The 17,750-nt window shown below is 33.0% G+C and overlaps 6 protein-coding genes across 6 annotated transcripts; 1 reads left to right on the plus strand and 5 right to left on the minus strand.

Annotated features, from left to right (window-relative positions):
• Positions 1–890: 890 nt before the first annotated feature.
• Tsp_07354 (syntaxin-1A) lies at positions 891–6,545 on the minus strand. Its single transcript, XM_003381621.1, has 10 exons — positions 6,513–6,545; positions 6,312–6,392; positions 2,715–2,814; positions 2,580–2,654; positions 2,334–2,407; positions 2,154–2,262; positions 2,004–2,077; positions 1,773–1,910; positions 1,585–1,695; positions 891–1,007 (listed from the first exon to the last, which is right to left on the minus strand). The coding sequence occupies exons 1-10, from the start codon at positions 6,543–6,545 to the stop codon at positions 891–893; spliced, it is 912 nt and encodes a 303-aa protein (XP_003381669.1).
• Positions 6,546–6,927: 382 nt separating this feature from the next.
• On the minus strand, positions 6,928–7,707 carry Tsp_07353 (hypothetical protein). Its single transcript, XM_003381622.1, has one exon. The coding sequence runs from the start codon at positions 7,705–7,707 to the stop codon at positions 6,928–6,930; it is 780 nt and encodes a 259-aa protein (XP_003381670.1).
• Positions 7,708–9,790: 2,083 nt separating this feature from the next.
• On the minus strand, positions 9,791–11,564 carry Tsp_07352 (conserved hypothetical protein). Its single transcript, XM_003381623.1, has 2 exons — positions 11,429–11,564; positions 9,791–10,644 (listed from the first exon to the last, which is right to left on the minus strand). Exons 1-2 carry the CDS (start codon positions 11,562–11,564, stop codon positions 9,791–9,793), a joined length of 990 nt encoding a protein of 329 aa, XP_003381671.1.
• A 1,398-nt stretch (positions 11,565–12,962) lies between these two features.
• On the minus strand, positions 12,963–14,495 carry Tsp_07351 (conserved hypothetical protein). The gene is made up of 4 exons (XM_003381624.1): positions 14,286–14,495; positions 14,040–14,252; positions 13,256–13,876; positions 12,963–13,100 (listed from the first exon to the last, which is right to left on the minus strand). The coding sequence occupies exons 1-4, from the start codon at positions 14,493–14,495 to the stop codon at positions 12,963–12,965; spliced, it is 1,182 nt and encodes a 393-aa protein (XP_003381672.1).
• Positions 14,496–15,356: 861 nt separating this feature from the next.
• Tsp_07350 (conserved hypothetical protein) lies at positions 15,357–16,656 on the plus strand. The gene is made up of 4 exons (XM_003381625.1): positions 15,357–15,450; positions 16,195–16,260; positions 16,381–16,458; positions 16,511–16,656. The coding sequence occupies exons 1-4, from the start codon at positions 15,357–15,359 to the stop codon at positions 16,654–16,656; spliced, it is 384 nt and encodes a 127-aa protein (XP_003381673.1).
• A 231-nt stretch (positions 16,657–16,887) lies between these two features.
• On the minus strand, positions 16,888–17,742 carry Tsp_07349 (protein mago nashi-like protein). The gene is made up of 4 exons (XM_003381626.1): positions 17,632–17,742; positions 17,341–17,399; positions 17,088–17,281; positions 16,888–17,033 (listed from the first exon to the last, which is right to left on the minus strand). Exons 1-4 carry the CDS (start codon positions 17,720–17,722, stop codon positions 16,934–16,936), a joined length of 444 nt encoding a protein of 147 aa, XP_003381674.1. The 5' UTR covers positions 17,723–17,742; the 3' UTR covers positions 16,888–16,933.
• Positions 17,743–17,750: the final 8 nt, after the last annotated feature.

Here is a 17,750-nt window from a genome sequence, read left to right on the forward strand (position 1 = left end):
TTCATCCTTCAATTTTTCCCATCAACAATCATACAGTTAACACTTTGAACAAAAAGTATAGCCCAGAATGTACGAAGAAAACGGCACTGCAAAACTGAAAGCAGCCACCGGGAGTTGGTCAAAGACAGTTCAACTGCATATTTAAAATGAATAATGTTTAAAAAAAATAAATCTGTGAGCCATTAAAAATAGTGCATGTTCAAGGAATGCATTAAAAAAAGAAAATAAAACACTTGAAAGTAATAAACGTCGTATTAAGTATGGTAAAAGGCTTTCCAAGCCGTTGAAAAGGAAACTGCAAACGGAATTTCATTATTCAATTCAGAAAAGCAACGCAAAGCTCGGTGCGCCGTTAGCTGTTTATAAAACAACAGAATAAATGATAAGAATGAATAAATAAAAACAATAAATAAATAAATGAATGAAATAACAACACGGTGTAGAGGACAGAAAACAGACAAGATGGCAGTTAAGGACGCGATGCACGACGGCTATATAACAACAAACGGCATTTCGAGCAGTAAGTGATATGAATATGGAATTACGGTAGTACAGCCGGGCAAACAGCAAAATATCCGAACGGAACTTGGAAGTGAAACATCATTTGCCGAAAATACCACCAAATGTAGATGCAATGACCAGGGCTAAAATCGCCAAGCAGATGATGATCAGAATCTTCTTCTGAAAAAAGAAAATTGTTTTTCAAAAAAAAGAAAATTAAATTTAAAAATGTATAAAATGACGCGATGCTGATTTCATACTTTCAGAACAAACAGCAAGCCATGCAAGCCAAAAAAAACTTCAAAGTTCAACAACAGCAACAACGACAACAACAACAACAACAACAACAACAACAACCATAATAACACGATTTTAATAAACAGTGATGATTAATGAATAAATATAAAAGGTGATGCTATACGATAATGGCATAACACACGCTCATGATCAGCATAAATGATTACATAAATCAGATCACATTGAATCATCATCAGTGCAATTGCAAGCTGCAAATAAAAAACATAAATAAAAAGAGAATCAAAAATGAAATGTGATATCTTTCTTTGTATAATTCATAAAACATAATAAGAACACAAACTGATGATATATATATTTACATGTGAAACTTATAATTGATTGCATATCAAATTTTTAAAATAAATAACAACAAAAAGGCACTGCCAACTGTCAAACATTCATTTTCACACAATGCCATTAGCAAACTTTGTTTGTGCAAACGGATACGGCAATTATTATTGCAATAATGCCAATCAGAACAATCACAGCTACGAAGATGCAAACTTTCTTCTGCAACAAAGCACAACATTTTTTCAAATGCTAACACTTGAAGAAATAAAAAAAGATTTTTGAAACCAATTTTGTTTTTCATGCAAAACAACACCACCCATCATAATAAATTCAACGTTCACATATCCTGAACAACCTAAACATGCTAGCTATCCATTTTTATATGTTAAAAATCACACCGAATTAACAAAAAAAAGAAAAAAATCAGATCAGAGAAATAAATTTAAAAAAAAGTGGAAGATGTTGCCAGAAAAATGACAAAACGTGCAAACGCACCCGTCTGGCTTTCGATTGATACTGAACCGCCTTTTTCGTATCCGAAACAGCTCGATCGACATAATCTTTGGCATGTTCGACATTGTATTCTATCCTGTCGATCATTTCACCCTGAAATTTCACATCCGCATGCAAAGAAAGCACCAATAAAATAGTGAGTAAAACAAGAAGAAAAAAAATATTTTCACTTGGGATTCCACAAGCATCGCCATATCCATAAACATGTCGTGCAATTCACGAATGCTGCTTTCCAACTTGATGATGTCGTTGTGGCGGGCTTCGATGTCGGCTAAGGTCTGTTTCGCCTGTTGGGTATCGGTGATGATCTGCAATGGATGGAACCGGTGAAAGGTTGATTTTATCAAAACGGTGCCGAAGATGAATGAATGAGGTTGATGGAAAAAAAAATTTTTTTTTACCCCCTGAGTAAAAATCGCCGGATTTCCACTTTCTATCATCTCTTCCAACTGTTCACTGTCCACTTGTTTTCCAGCTGAAAGAGCAACAAATTTGTCCACATTAATTATAATTTTAGGACCGAAAAAATACATTAATCCATTCCATCTCACCAATATCCAGTTGACGTTGAATTCGACCTTTGCACCGTTCTCTGTAATCTGTCTGTGTTTTGTTGTAGTCGGTCATCACTTCGACAAATTTTCGAGATAAAGTCGAATGCTATGAAATGTACAGAAAGAACAACATTGAATTTAAGGAAAGAAATAAACAACAACAACAAATAAAGATACTTGTGTTTTTCGAATCCGAAGATCGGCTGTTGATCCTTCGGTTGATTCATCTTGTTCCAATTGTTGTTCAATCACTAGAATGGAAAGCAAAACCGAAAAAAAAATTATCACTTCAAAATACAAACAATAATTTCAAAATCGGCATTTTGTGCATATATTTCAGAAAATGAAAAAATAATTTCTGACAATAAAAAACATTCAACTTGAAACGTGTAAAACCAATAATAACTGCCATCACAAACAAACCTTTTAACTTATTCCGAACTTTATTGGCAGTTTTCTTGATACTGGCCATAAGTTCTTCCAATTCATCTTTCGTTTCTACAATGAACAATAAGAAAATTAATAAAATATATTTTTTTTTAATTCTATTTGACACACTTGGATCATTAACCGGATTGGATAATATGGCCGAATGCTTTTTCTTGACTTCTTCGACATTGTTCGCAATGAGATCGATACTACCTCTAATCTCTTCGACCTGCATTGAATCAAAAAATAACAACAATAAAAACTGTTGAAAATCAAATTTTCAATTCTTATTATGCAAATGTTTATTTCGTTCGTGCAGGTTAAAAATAATTTTCTTCATCTCCCCTGCATAATGAATCTATGTTGAAATTCCCTTTCCAAAATATTCGCAATTCAAAATTTGGCTTTTAATTGCCTTAAAAAATGAATGTTGAACGCACACAGTAAAAAATGCCCCACGGTTGGCAGCACAATTTATTTTTTTTTAATTTTTCTTTTTCAATTCAAATCCACTCCAACAATGCCTCGCTCAACGTTAAAAAGTAAAAAATGAAATCAAAAAGCTACCCAATTTCCCCGTTAGAATGGGGTTCACAATCCGCAAAATATACTGTCCTTGGACCTTATTAGCATTGAATATTTTGATCAAATCTCAAAAAGTGAAGAAAAAATAATAATAATTCATCATCACCACTTCAAACTGCGCAATTTAAACACGACAAATCAATCGATCGATGACGCGCATTCTTGAAAGCTGTTCCGTTAGCTGAAAAGAGCGCGTTTCATTGCTGCCAAGTCATTTGTCGATTTTTGTCACACGTCCAGTCGTTCAAGCAACTACATTTTTCTCGCCCACTTCAATTATTATTCTTTTTAAACAAATTTCAAATCAATCAACCATATGCAAAAAAATAAAAACAAAAATATACATATATCACTGCTTCAAGTTGAAAAACTCACTGCTCGTTCGATGGTTATTGAAATATTAAAAAATACACATCATTTCTGCATTAATAAATAATAAAAAGTTGCTTGTTTTCTCTTATCTTCGCAAATAATAATAATCAATTTTCTTAAACGAACTATTCACCATAAACTGATGACGCATTTTTCAATGCTTCATTGTCATCATTTGATGCTTGATTTTATAGGCTTTTCATCAGCTGTTCAACCAAAAATACAAATGTAGATATTCGAATCAAAAGTACAAAAATATCACTCACTAACATAAAATTCAAAACTCTTTTAAATTACTCTCCTGATAAACGAAAAACAAAATTATTATTTACCAACTGTTTTTTTATGTTTCATTTGCACCAGCTGTTCTGCAATTTTATGCGACCAAGCATAAACACATAAACGGAAAAACGTCACGATAAAATTTTTTCCAATATTAATTTATGATAAATAAAGCACGTAGGCCACGCCTTTCCACTAGTCGATGCAAATATTCAAAGCAACTGCAAAAAAACACTTGCACATCTGTTCGGTGACATATTTATCGATCGATGACGGTTAATTATGTTATTAAATGAATTTGTCAATAATAAGTAACCAAAAAAAATACACTGAAACGAAAAAAAATGCAACAAATCATCAATATTAATTTTGTCAAATATTTGAATCAATCAAACAAACAAACAAACGGTCACTATCACTCTGTATATCGAGAAAGTAGAAACACTTTTTCAACGTGTCGAATTCATCAATGACAAAATTTCAATTTCACAACTTCATGAAAATCAAATTAAAATATTCCACAGTGTACGTTCTCTACTTCCAACAAACCAAATGAAAAGTTGAAGCCATAAAAATTATAAGCAGAAAAAAAACAAATCAAAATGAATGCGATGCTGTCAGTTCTTATTTCGCTCATGGAAAATTCCTAATATCAATTGTAACGTAACAAGAATTCAAATATCGGATATTGATGATGAATACGAAAAAAATACTGAGCATTAATCAACAGCACAAAATCATGTTCAGAGAGAAAATATTCATTCATATGCCATTTGATTTTCCACAACATTCTAAAACACAAGAGTGATTCCGTAAATTTCACTAATATTCCGCGGCCAGATGTCAAGGTCTTCTTCAGTCAACCTTATAGTTTAAAACAGTTTTTCATGTGAGCACATATTTTCTTCTTCAATATATTCAGTGTCACTGAACCACTGACGGGAGGTGCCAAATACAACAATGAAAAATATATCTCGTTATATTTTTAATCAATAAAACAATTTTCAAAGTCCGCTTGGATGGAGAGAATGAGAATTAAATGCATTTTTCAATCACCGAACCAATTTCATTCAACTGTGCAAAATACGAACAAATTGCACGCAGTATACATACATATATATATCGTAATCATTTGAAAAGGTATGCTGCAAATAAAATAAAAAACAAATTGGCCTTGAAAAAAATTGTTGACAATTCCCTGAGGTGAACAATTGAAATCAATGATCCAATGCCTAGAGGTCTCCAAGAAAGCTCCAGTCAATACTGAGGGGATTAACGATCAAGAGTGGTCCAAGAGCTAACAGAGATACAAACACACTGAATTGCTAATAATTGCAAAGGCGAACGATCAATGATGTTCAGCCGTGACAAGTCAACGCATCTGTTAACTTTGATTTTTGACTACTGTTGTACAATAATACCAACATTCAATTCGTTCAGTGTTTCATTTGTGTAGCTTTCACGAAGAAAATAACAACGACGACGACAACAACAATAATTATTATTATAATAAAATCAATTTTTTATCATTTCAACGCATCGATAGAGAGTATGATAAATTTAAAAATTTCCGTACGAGTCATCTGGGCAAAGAAGCATTATTATTAACCCGACATTGACCAATATGTCGCGTGCTTAATCACTATCAAGAAAAAATATTAATTATTCACAAATGCAAATCTTCGACGATTCACTTTCAAGAAAACTCCTCAAAAATGTTACAGTGCGTAAAAACAGTATTAAAACATTTCAAATGAACAAATCGACTACAAAAAGTGTATCGTATATTATTTCTCTGAACACGTTCACCAGATGTATATCAATAATAATTTAAAATGAAATCGATCCCTTCTGCTATTTGAAATCAATCTTGTCAGTGACGCAATTTAAACGCAGAAGCTGTGAGAAGGCAGACCGCTTATAGACTAAATAAAGTCTTTGTCAATGAGAAATAGGAAGCTAAGCAAAATTATCGGTCAGTCGCCAAGTGATTTACTTTCACACTACATCAGAATGATCACATCAAAGACGATCAATTTACCACCTCTGGCAACAATTCTCATATTGTCTGAAAGTGACGGGGCGCAAACAGCAATACCATTGCAAAACTTGTTCAAAAGCATAAAACGCTCTTTGCGTAAACATAATTGCCATTCTAATGACAATTTAAACAATTAAATGTGATAAAAGTTTCAATGCAAACATCATTCATTCATTAAAATTAAAACAACTATAATTATTATTTGATTGTTTTTAAATCTTTTCCAGTGAATTACTACAATACAGTAACCAAAGCACACAAGTTATATATATATGTACAGCGTATATACAAGCAATCAACAAAAACGCGTTGACTAATTACAAACACACTGATTCACCAATAAAACAAATATTATTTTAATTTAAACTGAACAAAATTTAAACGATGTGATCAATAATGAAACAGATTTTAGCAATTTCACAAAAAAATAACACTAAAATTCATACCTGCTCAAAAAACTCTTCCATAAATCTATTTCCATCCACATCCACAGTGACATCGCATGAATCATCTTCGCCACTGCGCGCCTAAAAATTTTATTCTTCTAATCATACCCATTGGTTTACAAAACATAGTTCAAATGAAATGAACATTTCAAATGAAATAATATTATTAAAATGAAATGTCAAAACAAATTATGAACTTACCGCTTTCAGCGCCTGAAGTCTGTCTCGAGTCATAAGCTAATTTTCTCTATAATAAATAATACTTAAAATACTCATCTCTTCGAAATTTCAAAGGAGTTACAGCTAGCCAAACAAATTTTACCGATGATGACTAAACTTATGCTTCTTATTACTGTAACTTATTTGTGCATTCAGGTTCATCGACTTTATAAAAGATTTATTGAAAAATAAAACCTGCTACACTAAAACATCAGACGGAAAGTAATATTTAATTTTAAAGAAAATTATAAATTTTAATTTGGAAATTTTCATAATTGTCATTTCACCTTTTCCAGAGAAACAACTGCAACGTTCAGTAAAATAACTGAATTAAAAATCTGCAACTCTAATATTTTTTCTAATAACGTAAAATGTAACGATTGAAAGTTTCTTATTATTATGCCATTACAGTTTCCATGAAATAATTTAAATAACGACGAATTGCTTCTTTCATATCATCGGGTTGTATTTTGTCTGTATTTTCAAATTGTCCACTTGCAACATTTGTTTCGCGTACTTCCAAAGCAATATCCATTATTGCTGCAACAATTTCAAAAGCAAAAATACTCACTGCTTCCATTTCAGCCCGTGAAAGTGTTTTCCAAAATGAATTGAAACCAATATGACGAAGCCACTTGCCAAATAGCCAACTGTCCTTGTGCTTAATGGGTAAAAAGGACTTTGTTCTTGCATAAGAAAATTCGTCATATTCAGTAGTGGTAAAATTTTCAGTTCGTTTTGCCGCCTTAATCTCCCTTCGAATTGCCTTGCCTTTTTGCAGAACTTCTTCAACGTAGTCATCCTCGTAACCGGGCGCCAACCACTGGGCTATTTTATGGCTCCAACCTGATACTTTATTTTTGTGAGACGTATTGAGAATAACTGGGATATCATCGTCATCCATTAAATCGAGGCACTTTTGCAACTGTACGGTTTGTTTTCGAACACTTATGCAGTAAATTAAACGATTCATCAATGGCACTTGTTTTCGACAGGCAAACAGAAAGTGTTCAAGACGTACCGTTTTAGAATTGAACTTCGACGCTAATCGTTTTGCCCGATCCATGCATTCTACAGTCAAAATATTTAAAGCACTCAACAGTAAATGACAACTGTCTCTATTCGGTTCTGCCGCATCTCCAAGCGCAAACATAATTTTTGCAATTTTATCAGCCATTTGTCCCGTTACGTTTTTCATTGATTCCCTTCGATTTCATTCAAATTCTCCATCAACAAGTATTATCCTAACAAAATAAAAATTATAAATTTATGCATTGATATCGAAGAAAAAATCACACTGAAAACAAAAAGGATACTTTATTCGTTTAAAGCCAATACAAATTATACAAAGGTATATATATATATATGCATAATGAAATGTGGATATGCCAATTCGACACTTAGTAGTAGAATAATACTTTCTTACATTTGAAAATATAATTACAATTTCAAAACAAAATTTCTATCAATGCTTATACAAAATTTGATTTAAAATTTCTATGAAAGTGATTACTGTAATAAATTAGAACAAGTAGGTTATTTAAAATACGTTTAGTTTACAGTGATAGCATTCATTATTCATATTCATTCAGTTTTCAGTCTTAAAAGATTAAGAGTTATAATAAAGATTTATTTAAATTAAAAAAGTGCGAAATCTGTTCAAGCATAAAAATAATTAAATTATATAATGTACGAAACCGTTCTGCTTCCGATGATTAGGTAAAGGAGTCCTATCAATTCTTTACTGTCAATTTTAAACTTCTAAACAGTGGTTCACTAAGTTTTAATTGGCCATGGACCCCCTCAGTAACTTTCATGTTTCCGTGGACCCTTTACAGTTCATTTGATGTGCTGGAAAAAGGAGGGAGTACGGTAAGGGGACTTGGAATCAGTGTAGTTGTTGTATTGGATAGAATGAACTAAATGTGTAAATGAAGCATCAACATGTCGCGTTATGTCAGACAGTTCTTAGCCATTTCAATTTAAATTAAATAAAATGAAAGAGTGGACATTTGAAAATGTCTCCGTGGCTCCCCAGCAATGCCTCTATGGACCCCATTTTGAGAACAACTTGGTTTAAATCAATATGAAAATAGAATACAAGTTTGAATGAATTGAACATTATAATAGAATATGATACTGAGATTTTATCAAAAAATTAAAAATACCAAGCAAATAATTTTTGTCATATCTGCATTTTGGAACTTCTTCCTCTAAAATTGAGTTAAGATTTTTACTGACCATATTCTTTGATTTGTTCAGAGAGCTTTTAGATTGTTAGGTTCATATTGAATTTCATGTAAATAGGATGCTGTACTATTTAATGAAATTTCTCCTCAATTGCAGCATTTCCTTTCTTATTGGTTTCAAATTTTTGTTGGCTTTATTTTTCATCGGTTTAAAGTTGTTTTAACATGATTCGATCTAATGTAAATGTTTTTTGTCGGTCTCCATGAGTCAGGATTCCATTAGCAGCTATCAGTATATTAATTGTTTATTACAGTGGAACTCCGATTATCCGATCACTGATTATCTGAACACATTTGGGCCTGGTGGTTAAAATGCATTGTTTATGATATTAAATTCAACCAGAATTTAATTAATACTGTAACATTCTGTTGTTTGTTAATTTTTATGTTCGGTATGTGTACTACTACTACTAGAAAGAGAAAGGTTTTGAATTTGGAGCAAAAACTAAGTAAAAGAAAGTAAACGCTTTAATTCATGTAAGGAAAGAGTATTTATTATATGGTAAAAAACTGTACGCAATCAATTAGTTTGAGTGATTGAAGGAATGCGAAATTCACATCAGTGCAACTGTGCTATTTATATTTTTCAACTATAGAAAACAAGAAAGTAACATATGAGTTGCTGTGATGATATTATTGTTTTCTGTTACATGTTGATATACATTATAAGAAGTTCGAAATATTATGCAAAGCGAATTTACATATTTATGCAAAAAATTCAGCTGAAAAAATGTTTTCATGAATTAACAAATTCTTTTTCTGTTTGCAACAATGTTTACGATCAGTTTATCGAAGTTTCAATTTAGCCCCAAGTTTTAGCCATTAGCCATTTTAGTGCTATTGTATTTCTTTTTCTGTTAGTAATATGTTTTTTCTTCAGCAAGAATTTACTACAAACTTTGTAAACGCAATTTATTTAAGGGATATAATACTGGGTATTCAAATTTTGTTTCTTTATTAAAGTATATAAAGAAAATTATTCACACTTCGCGTGTTTACAACAGTTTAATTTTAAACGGCAACAGCAATGCTAGGGGGACTAGAAATATTCTTTGACGAAGTTGGTGCAGCAGAAACTTTACTAACAGAATGAAAAAGTGAATTGTATAAATTATTAAGCCATTTTTTGGAGTTGTTACAAATTTCTTTAATGTGATCCATTACAGCAATAACTTGATTTGTGTAGATAACTGTGTTTACAGTAGTGATAAAGGGGTAAATAGTCCAAAAGTACATTATCACATTTGAAGTATATAATAAATTTTCAACGGCAATACAAGATGTCAAATAGCATGAATGCAATAACTGACTACTGGTGGTTATTTTCATTCTTTTTAGTATTGCTTTTTGCCTGATGGATTGTATTTCTCGAATGACATCTGAGCTGGAAAATTTACTACGAATTATTAATACAGCTGAAATGCCAAATAAAACTGAGAGGCTGTTTAAAAGTGCTACTGCAATACCGTCACTTAAAATTATTTTATAAGGATATATTTCATTATAGAAACATGTGCTTGATATTTGGCTTTGAGCACCGTCGCCTTGTATGCTGTAATACGTAGTAATTCCAGTTAAACATATGTTCAACAGACAAATGCCACATAGGAGACTTACAGTCTTTAATAAAGGCTTTTTTATGCTGCATTTTATGAAGCAGGCATTTTTTAACTGAACGACTGAAATGCAAAATATAATCATTGGTGATTGTTTTGTAGAAATCGTTCCCAACACGTAATACGGTTTTAAAAGCAAACAGTTTTGTGATGTTGTGAAGTTTGCCCCATGCAGATTCAACGGAACAACATTGAAGATTCCAGTGAAACAAAAACTTATTGCACTGACACAATTAGTTGCCACCAGAGCTAGAACAATTAATGCAAATATTTTTAATAAAATAGCTCTTTTATATTTCTTACATAATTTTTTAGAATAACCATCGAAATATCATGTTGTGACATTGAGCACTGTCATTTAACGTCATCCATAAAAAATATGTTCATTAAATTTGGTAGACTGTGTAATCATTTTACTTTATTCGCTTAAGTTTAAGTTATGCACTTCCTTTTATACTGCTTTATAAACGGTTTTTTAATCATCAACTTATAATAAGCTATAGACAGTTTAAGCAAGAAAATTATTGTTCTGCTTTAATTGTTGAAATATATAATAATATGCAATGTTCATACTGAAGACAATTTTTTGGCAGTGTGTAACAACACTGAGTTTATTATTTTTAACTGAATATTATCACTGAAGCGATTATATTGTGATAACTAAGTGGGAAAGAGATTTAGTTATGCCAACTGCTGTCATATCTTATTAAGTGAAATTATTATTATTCATCATTTACAGACGTTAAAAAACATTTTTTTAACATTTCATAATAACAACATTAATATTAACATATCCTGTTTAAGAATGTAATTTTTAGTACTGTATTACTATTGAAATTATTTGAGGTTTACCAAGTGCATTTTAAATGATGATTATATTCGTAACTTATTCTGAAATTCAATTTATAAATTTCATATATAGTTTAAATAGCTTAGTAAAAGTAATTTGTTAATTGATGAATAAAAATTTTTTGGAATTTATTATTAAAATAAAAATTATGCATTATTATAAACATTTGCAAATGATATTTACCTATGATCAAAATAACAATGACACTTTTTGTTTTCTTGTTCAGTAAAAAGTAAAGCATAATCAGTTGTACTATAGCTGATATTGCTCCGTTAAATATGAAAAGAATAGAAGCGATATTATTGCTGGTAGTGCTCATTTTACTTTTAAATAAATGACAAAATTATGAAAGTTAATAACAAAGACTTGTTTGCGTGACTTTGCAATGTATAAAATGATTATTATTTACGTTAATATAAAACGAAATCTATTTTTAATAATTTCATCAGGAAATATTTTCATTGCTGTTTGCTAATCATCATTATTATAATATTAAAATAAGTGATTTAAATTTCCATTTTCCGTGTAAACTTAAAGTAACCTTTTAGTTTTTAATTGAAAATGAATATTGATTATGCATGGATCATTCATAAATAAGCATTTAACACTTCCATACATTAACTGATGCTCAGTAAAATTCAACCTATAGAACTGCTCCTTGTAATGTAATGCACACTGAAGAAAGATTGGTTATACAATAAATGATTTTCAGCCTTGATTGACAGTTTATTTTCTATCAAAGCATTGGGATGCCTGAAAACAAAATTTCATAATGTTTACTTCATTATTAACATTAAATATTTTTTCTCTTATTTATTTATTTTGAGTAGCAGCCTTTGCTATTTATTCAAATTATCTTTCATATAAAAGATGAATAGAATTGAAAACAAGGAATGTCTGTGTTATTGAGGTGGTTGAAGTACTATTATTACCAGCTGTGCAGAATGTCATGGTAAAAAATGTTAGCTGAATGTAAATGAATACCTTAATATAATCTTATTTAAAATATTTCAAAAGTCAACATTAATTTCATTAAAATGTAATAATAAAATTAAATGCCACTTACCATGTACGCAACATTTTTTCAATTAAAAGTGATGACAGTACGACAGTAAGCACAGTTATGAGCATATTTCTCAAGGATAAAATAATGGCTGCTAATCTAGATTTGAATTGCTATCAAAGAGAGAAACCATAGCTCAAAAAATAATAATTCTATAAGCTTTGAAACAAATAAGCTGCATCAAATGCATGCATTTGGCATTCACTTGATAATATTGCTTTTTTGTTTATAATAAACGCTACAGTTAATTTTTAAAAATTCTTTAACCAAGCAAAACGTTTTTGGAATCTATAACAAAATATACTGCATGTATTTTTGTGTACATGCATGTGTATAAATAATTGATGAATATAAAATTCCATTTTTATTAATATTCTGCTATTTTGTATTTAAACATTAATAATGTAATTATCAGTTCCATACTATCATAGTAAACCACCGCTGAAATTATAAATTTAAATTTTTACACAAATATGCAACAAAGTTTTACACAAATATATATTATTTACCCAATAGCCATGCACTTAGCTTACTAAAGGCTGTCGCAGTTATAAATTTGCTAAGTTATTTGATGCTTTCGTGAGCATTAAATACTATTTTAAACAATGTTTTTTTTCCTTCAGGGTAGTTTTTGCGTCTCCGGGTGTTCCTCAACTACCAAACCGTCAACGGCGTTTCGTGTCTAATATACACATCAACTTCACCATATGCATCTGTGTGGATCACTTCATACAATGTATCTTCATCATTATGTTCTTCAACCGTTATATTTCCATCTTCATAAGGTGGTAACTGGCAGATTTCAACGTTTGCTTGTTGTTATAATGGGAGTGACCTGATGTAGTTCAATGCATTTTCCAGTGTTAGAAATCTCTGCGACATATCAGACCGTTCTCAATTCGTGACGGTCTCCAGTCAATAAGGGTTAGGTATGGCCAGCCTCTAACATGGTCTCCGACCCTCTGCCACGCCTCCTCAACCTCCAGGTTTCCTCGTTTCCACTTTTCGGCTGCCGGATCCAGCGACTTGCACGGCTCACAGTTGCTGATCATATGCCGCACCTGTTGCTTGAATACCGTCGGATCCGTCTGCCACGCAAAGCATAGCGTTCGCTTTATTCCCGGGTGGCCCACGGCGTTATGGACGTCTGCAATCATTCGCCCAACGCCAAGATCCGCGGTCGCCGCGCAGACAGGAGCCCTCCCAGCTGCGGGTGGCTTCAGCCACTGACGGGTCAATTCGTCCACCTTGTTGTTCGCGGACCTCACTAGTTCGACATACAGCTCCAATACAAACTCTTCGACCAGCAACAGCACTATGCCCCCTTTTCTTCTGATTAGCATTTCTCCTGTCCTCGTTTTTCTGGAGAGGCCGTCCGTCACCCACTGATGCACCGTTGTTGAGTCTGTCATCAGACGAATCTTTGTTATCTGCCAGCTAAAGGCCATATCAAACCCTTTGATGATGGCATCCAGCTCAGCCATGTTTATATGTTGGGCGTCGTCTGGGCTCAGCCACGCCACGTCTTCCACGACTGAGCCGCCAATTTCCAACGCTACGCCCACCGCCTGCGAGCTGGCGTCCACCCAAACCTTGGCTTCATTTAATATTTATTATTTTTTATTTAGTATAATTTACAATAATTTATATCTATTTATAATAATAATAATAAATATTTATAATAATTTATATCAAGCCTCATCTGCCGCAGGTCGGGTCGTGCTTGTTCACCACCAACGCTGTCTCCTGGATCAGATCTCTCAGCTTGCCACCTTCAATCACTTCGTCCCAGCTCGTTGTGGCATCGTTGGCCTTTCTTTTGATGTAGGTTGCCGCTATCCTTAGCCACCCGCAGACCGGAAAGTGGCCAACCAATTTGCTGCAGTATGAAAACACAGAGCGGCGAGTCAGCTCATCTGCCGCCACGCCTACGTCGTTGTCCCGCTTCAACATTAGCTTCCCTTGCTCCCCTCAGACCTTCAGTCCAAGGAGGTGAACTCCGTGAGCGACACGCTCGTGGGTTTTGCATGTCAGCCCATAATGCGCCAGATGCCGCTTCACGCGGTGCACGCTAACGACACTTTCGTTCACCAGGATGTCATCGATGTACGCTGAAGTTCCTCTCCTAACCTCCGGATCCTGGGAGAGCACGCAGTTCAGCACAGTTTTCATAACCAACGATGCCATGTTCAAGCCGAATCCCATACGTGTCAGGCATTATCGCTTGTCTTTGAAGACCACCGTCTGGTAGGCCATAGGGATTTGTCGATGCGGATCTGCAGGTAGGTCTATTTTAAATCGATCAGGACCACCTTGACGCCCTACCTGCGCCACTCGCGCAGCTCTTCACTGCACACACGTCCGCATCGGCCATATGGCTTTCAATGTGGGCGTTCAGCTCCTTCACGGATCTGACCTTCTTCTTGTTTCGCTGCATCACTGTCATCAGGTGCAATAACTCCTTGGGCAGACCATGTTCGCTCTCGTCGTATGACACAAATTATCCGTCTTCAATCCACTTCCCCAGCTTACCCTCGTACGACCCCTAGGCCATTTTCGCCGGCGTATACTTTTCTATCGTTTCTCGCAGGACACCGGGCTCCCCGGCGTCTAACCATTTCCACGCAGCGGTCTATGAGCTTGGTTTGCGATCCATGAGTCCAAGTTTGCCTCCTGATTTCAACACCGTGTTATGAACTAGATAGAAATAAATGAATTTTATAAATGCAGTTGTAAAATATTTTAAAAACAAAGACAACCTAAACTAAGTAATTGGTTGAATACAGGGAGAAATTATTATTACTATTCAATCAGTATTGTTGAGAAATCTTATCTTAACATCTTCTAAAGAAATATCTTTCACTGCGTTTTGTACAAATAATACATTTATGGAAACACCCTTGACCCGATGCAATTTGAACCCGTTGCTTTTGTTTTGGAACATTGAGCAATGGTACTAATTATTAATCGGTTACGGGTCAGCTTTGGTACTATGCGTCTGTCACAACCCGGTGGTAAGCGGTGGCGACATATGATCATCACGAGCTGATGATAACGCGGCAACCAGCCAATACAAAACTTCCAGCACCACAAGTAGGATGTGGGAGCTGCCAGAAATGGTGGCAACTGATTGGCCAATCTGGTAGGTTTAATCCGCAGACTCGGCGTGGTATGAAATTTCTGGACATAAATATGAGCCGAAACAGAGGACAAATAATGAGAGAAAACTCGTAGCTAAAAAAGCTCGACCAGCTATTTCTAATCATATCTCTATCTAACCTATTCTCAAGTTGAAATAAACTGGCATATCAAATATTCCTATAATTAAGTTACATAGTTCATCGAAATTAATACAGTCTACTTAACTACAGAAAGAGATTTTCAAGTTCAATATCCATATTTTTCAACAAATATATTCACATATGGCTGCTCAGATGATTAACTCACATGCAGATCTTGGCTTCATTTGCATTTAAGTAATAAAAGTATTGAAAATTAAACGTTTTAATATACTGAAATTATATGCTTTTTAACTGTCCATTGGTTTATTAAGTAAAATATGAAAGCATTATTCAAAACAGCGAAACATATTTTTTAGTGTAAGAAGTTATATTTTTCCTGAATTAGAATTTAATTATGTTTTTGATTTGGATAAGCATATTTTTTAATAAATGCCATTTCTTGAACTGGTAGCATTATAGACATTTGCTTGAACTCTTGATTATTATTATAATTACTGTCGTATATATTACTTATCGTTGTGTTGGTTTAGTCGTATATCGTAAAGTTTAAATGGATCAAGAGCCTGAAATCCCTCTTGCTGATGAATCCGGTTAATTTATATATGCTCTTTTTGAAAAGTAAAATAAAAATGATTAAATTTTAGAAGTACCTGTAGAAAGCTTACAAAATCCGCCGAAACCTGCACAGCCACTTCCACGAGTTACACAAAGTAATTATTTTACGTATTTTTAAAAAATGTTTCTAATGCAAAGATGTAAAATTTTATTTTTTGAAGAATTTCTTGATTCTCTGTTTTTTCAGTGTTCATTTGAAAAGTATCGTATTTTAGATGCGGATTCAGCTGAAGAAGTAGACGACAAAGCAAGATTGATATCTCAGATTCTAGAGTTGCAGAGCACTTTGGAAGGTAAATTAATTTTCGTCACAATATTAAAGTTTTATAATTTATGTTATTCCAGAACTGTCACAGCGTGCGGACAGTGTAAAAGAAGAAAGTTTCAAATTACGTTCTGAAAATGAAGTTCTCGGGCAGTACATTGAAAATTTGATGGCAGCAAGTTCGGTGTTTCAGTCTGCATCACCAAAAGGAAAATCAAAATATTGAATTCTCTTTATGTTATCATTAGTAATTTCAATTTTACGTTTGTTTAGTTTTGTTTTCGTACACTGTTGTTCTTGCAGTGCTGTTTTTATCAGAGGTTAAAACTACTCAATTATAAATATTACCATCAAAACACATTAAAATGTCATAATAAAAAAGATATTGAATATAATATTATATTTTATTGATTCGTAACAAACTTCTTTTAAATAAGTATAAAAGCGGCTCGGTTCTTAAGAGATAAAATTTTAATTCAAAAATGTTATTTTTGTTCTAACATTCAGATTGGTTTGATTTTGAAATGAACGCTCATAATAGCGAAAACCAAACACTTCAGATCCTGCGCCAAATAATAAAGTGCTCGGAGCCCATCTGGGTCCCTAAAATTATTAAATTGTGAACAAATTATTGCATATAAATACTTTAGCAGTAACCTGCTATTTTCGCAGTCGGAAACTGAAAACAGCTTGCAACAAGTAAATGAAACATGTTGTCCATCCATGCAAATTTCTAATTCTTGTTTGCCTTTGTAATCAGGCTCTGGCCACTTGGAATCATCTTCGGTAAGAATATTGCTATCCTTTATCATATCTTTGAATGCTTGAATAGCCGTAGCACTCAAATAACCCTACAGTATATTAAAATGTACGAAACTGCGTTACAAAATCTTCTTCATCACCAATATACCTTTCTTTTAATAACTGTATCATTCTTGTAATGCGAATTATTGATATACATGAAGTGGCCTAAAAAACAATTCAAAATGGTACATAATAACAACACTTAATGCAGGCCATTTTTAAAGCTATAAAAAACTGTTTAAATTTTTGTGTAGTAATTATAAATTGACAAAATAAAATGTTGAATAAGTGAGTTAGTCAAACTGTTCTTAATGTATATCAAGTAACCCATTACAATAATAATTAAATTACAATGGTGATATTGATCATATAAATCGACACTTCAAAGCTGCATTACCATTGGGCTTTATGACAAATTCTATGAACTCATGACCAAATTTTCCTCTGCTTCCACCATAATAGCGAAGATAAAATTGATTCCGATTCATATTTTCAAAAATCACGTAATTTTCCCCA

This window comes from Trichinella spiralis, assembly GCF_000181795.1.
Source record: "Trichinella spiralis strain ISS 195 chromosome Unknown Scfld1, whole genome shotgun sequence".
NCBI classification, from domain to species: domain Eukaryota; kingdom Metazoa; phylum Nematoda; class Enoplea; order Trichinellida; family Trichinellidae; genus Trichinella; species Trichinella spiralis.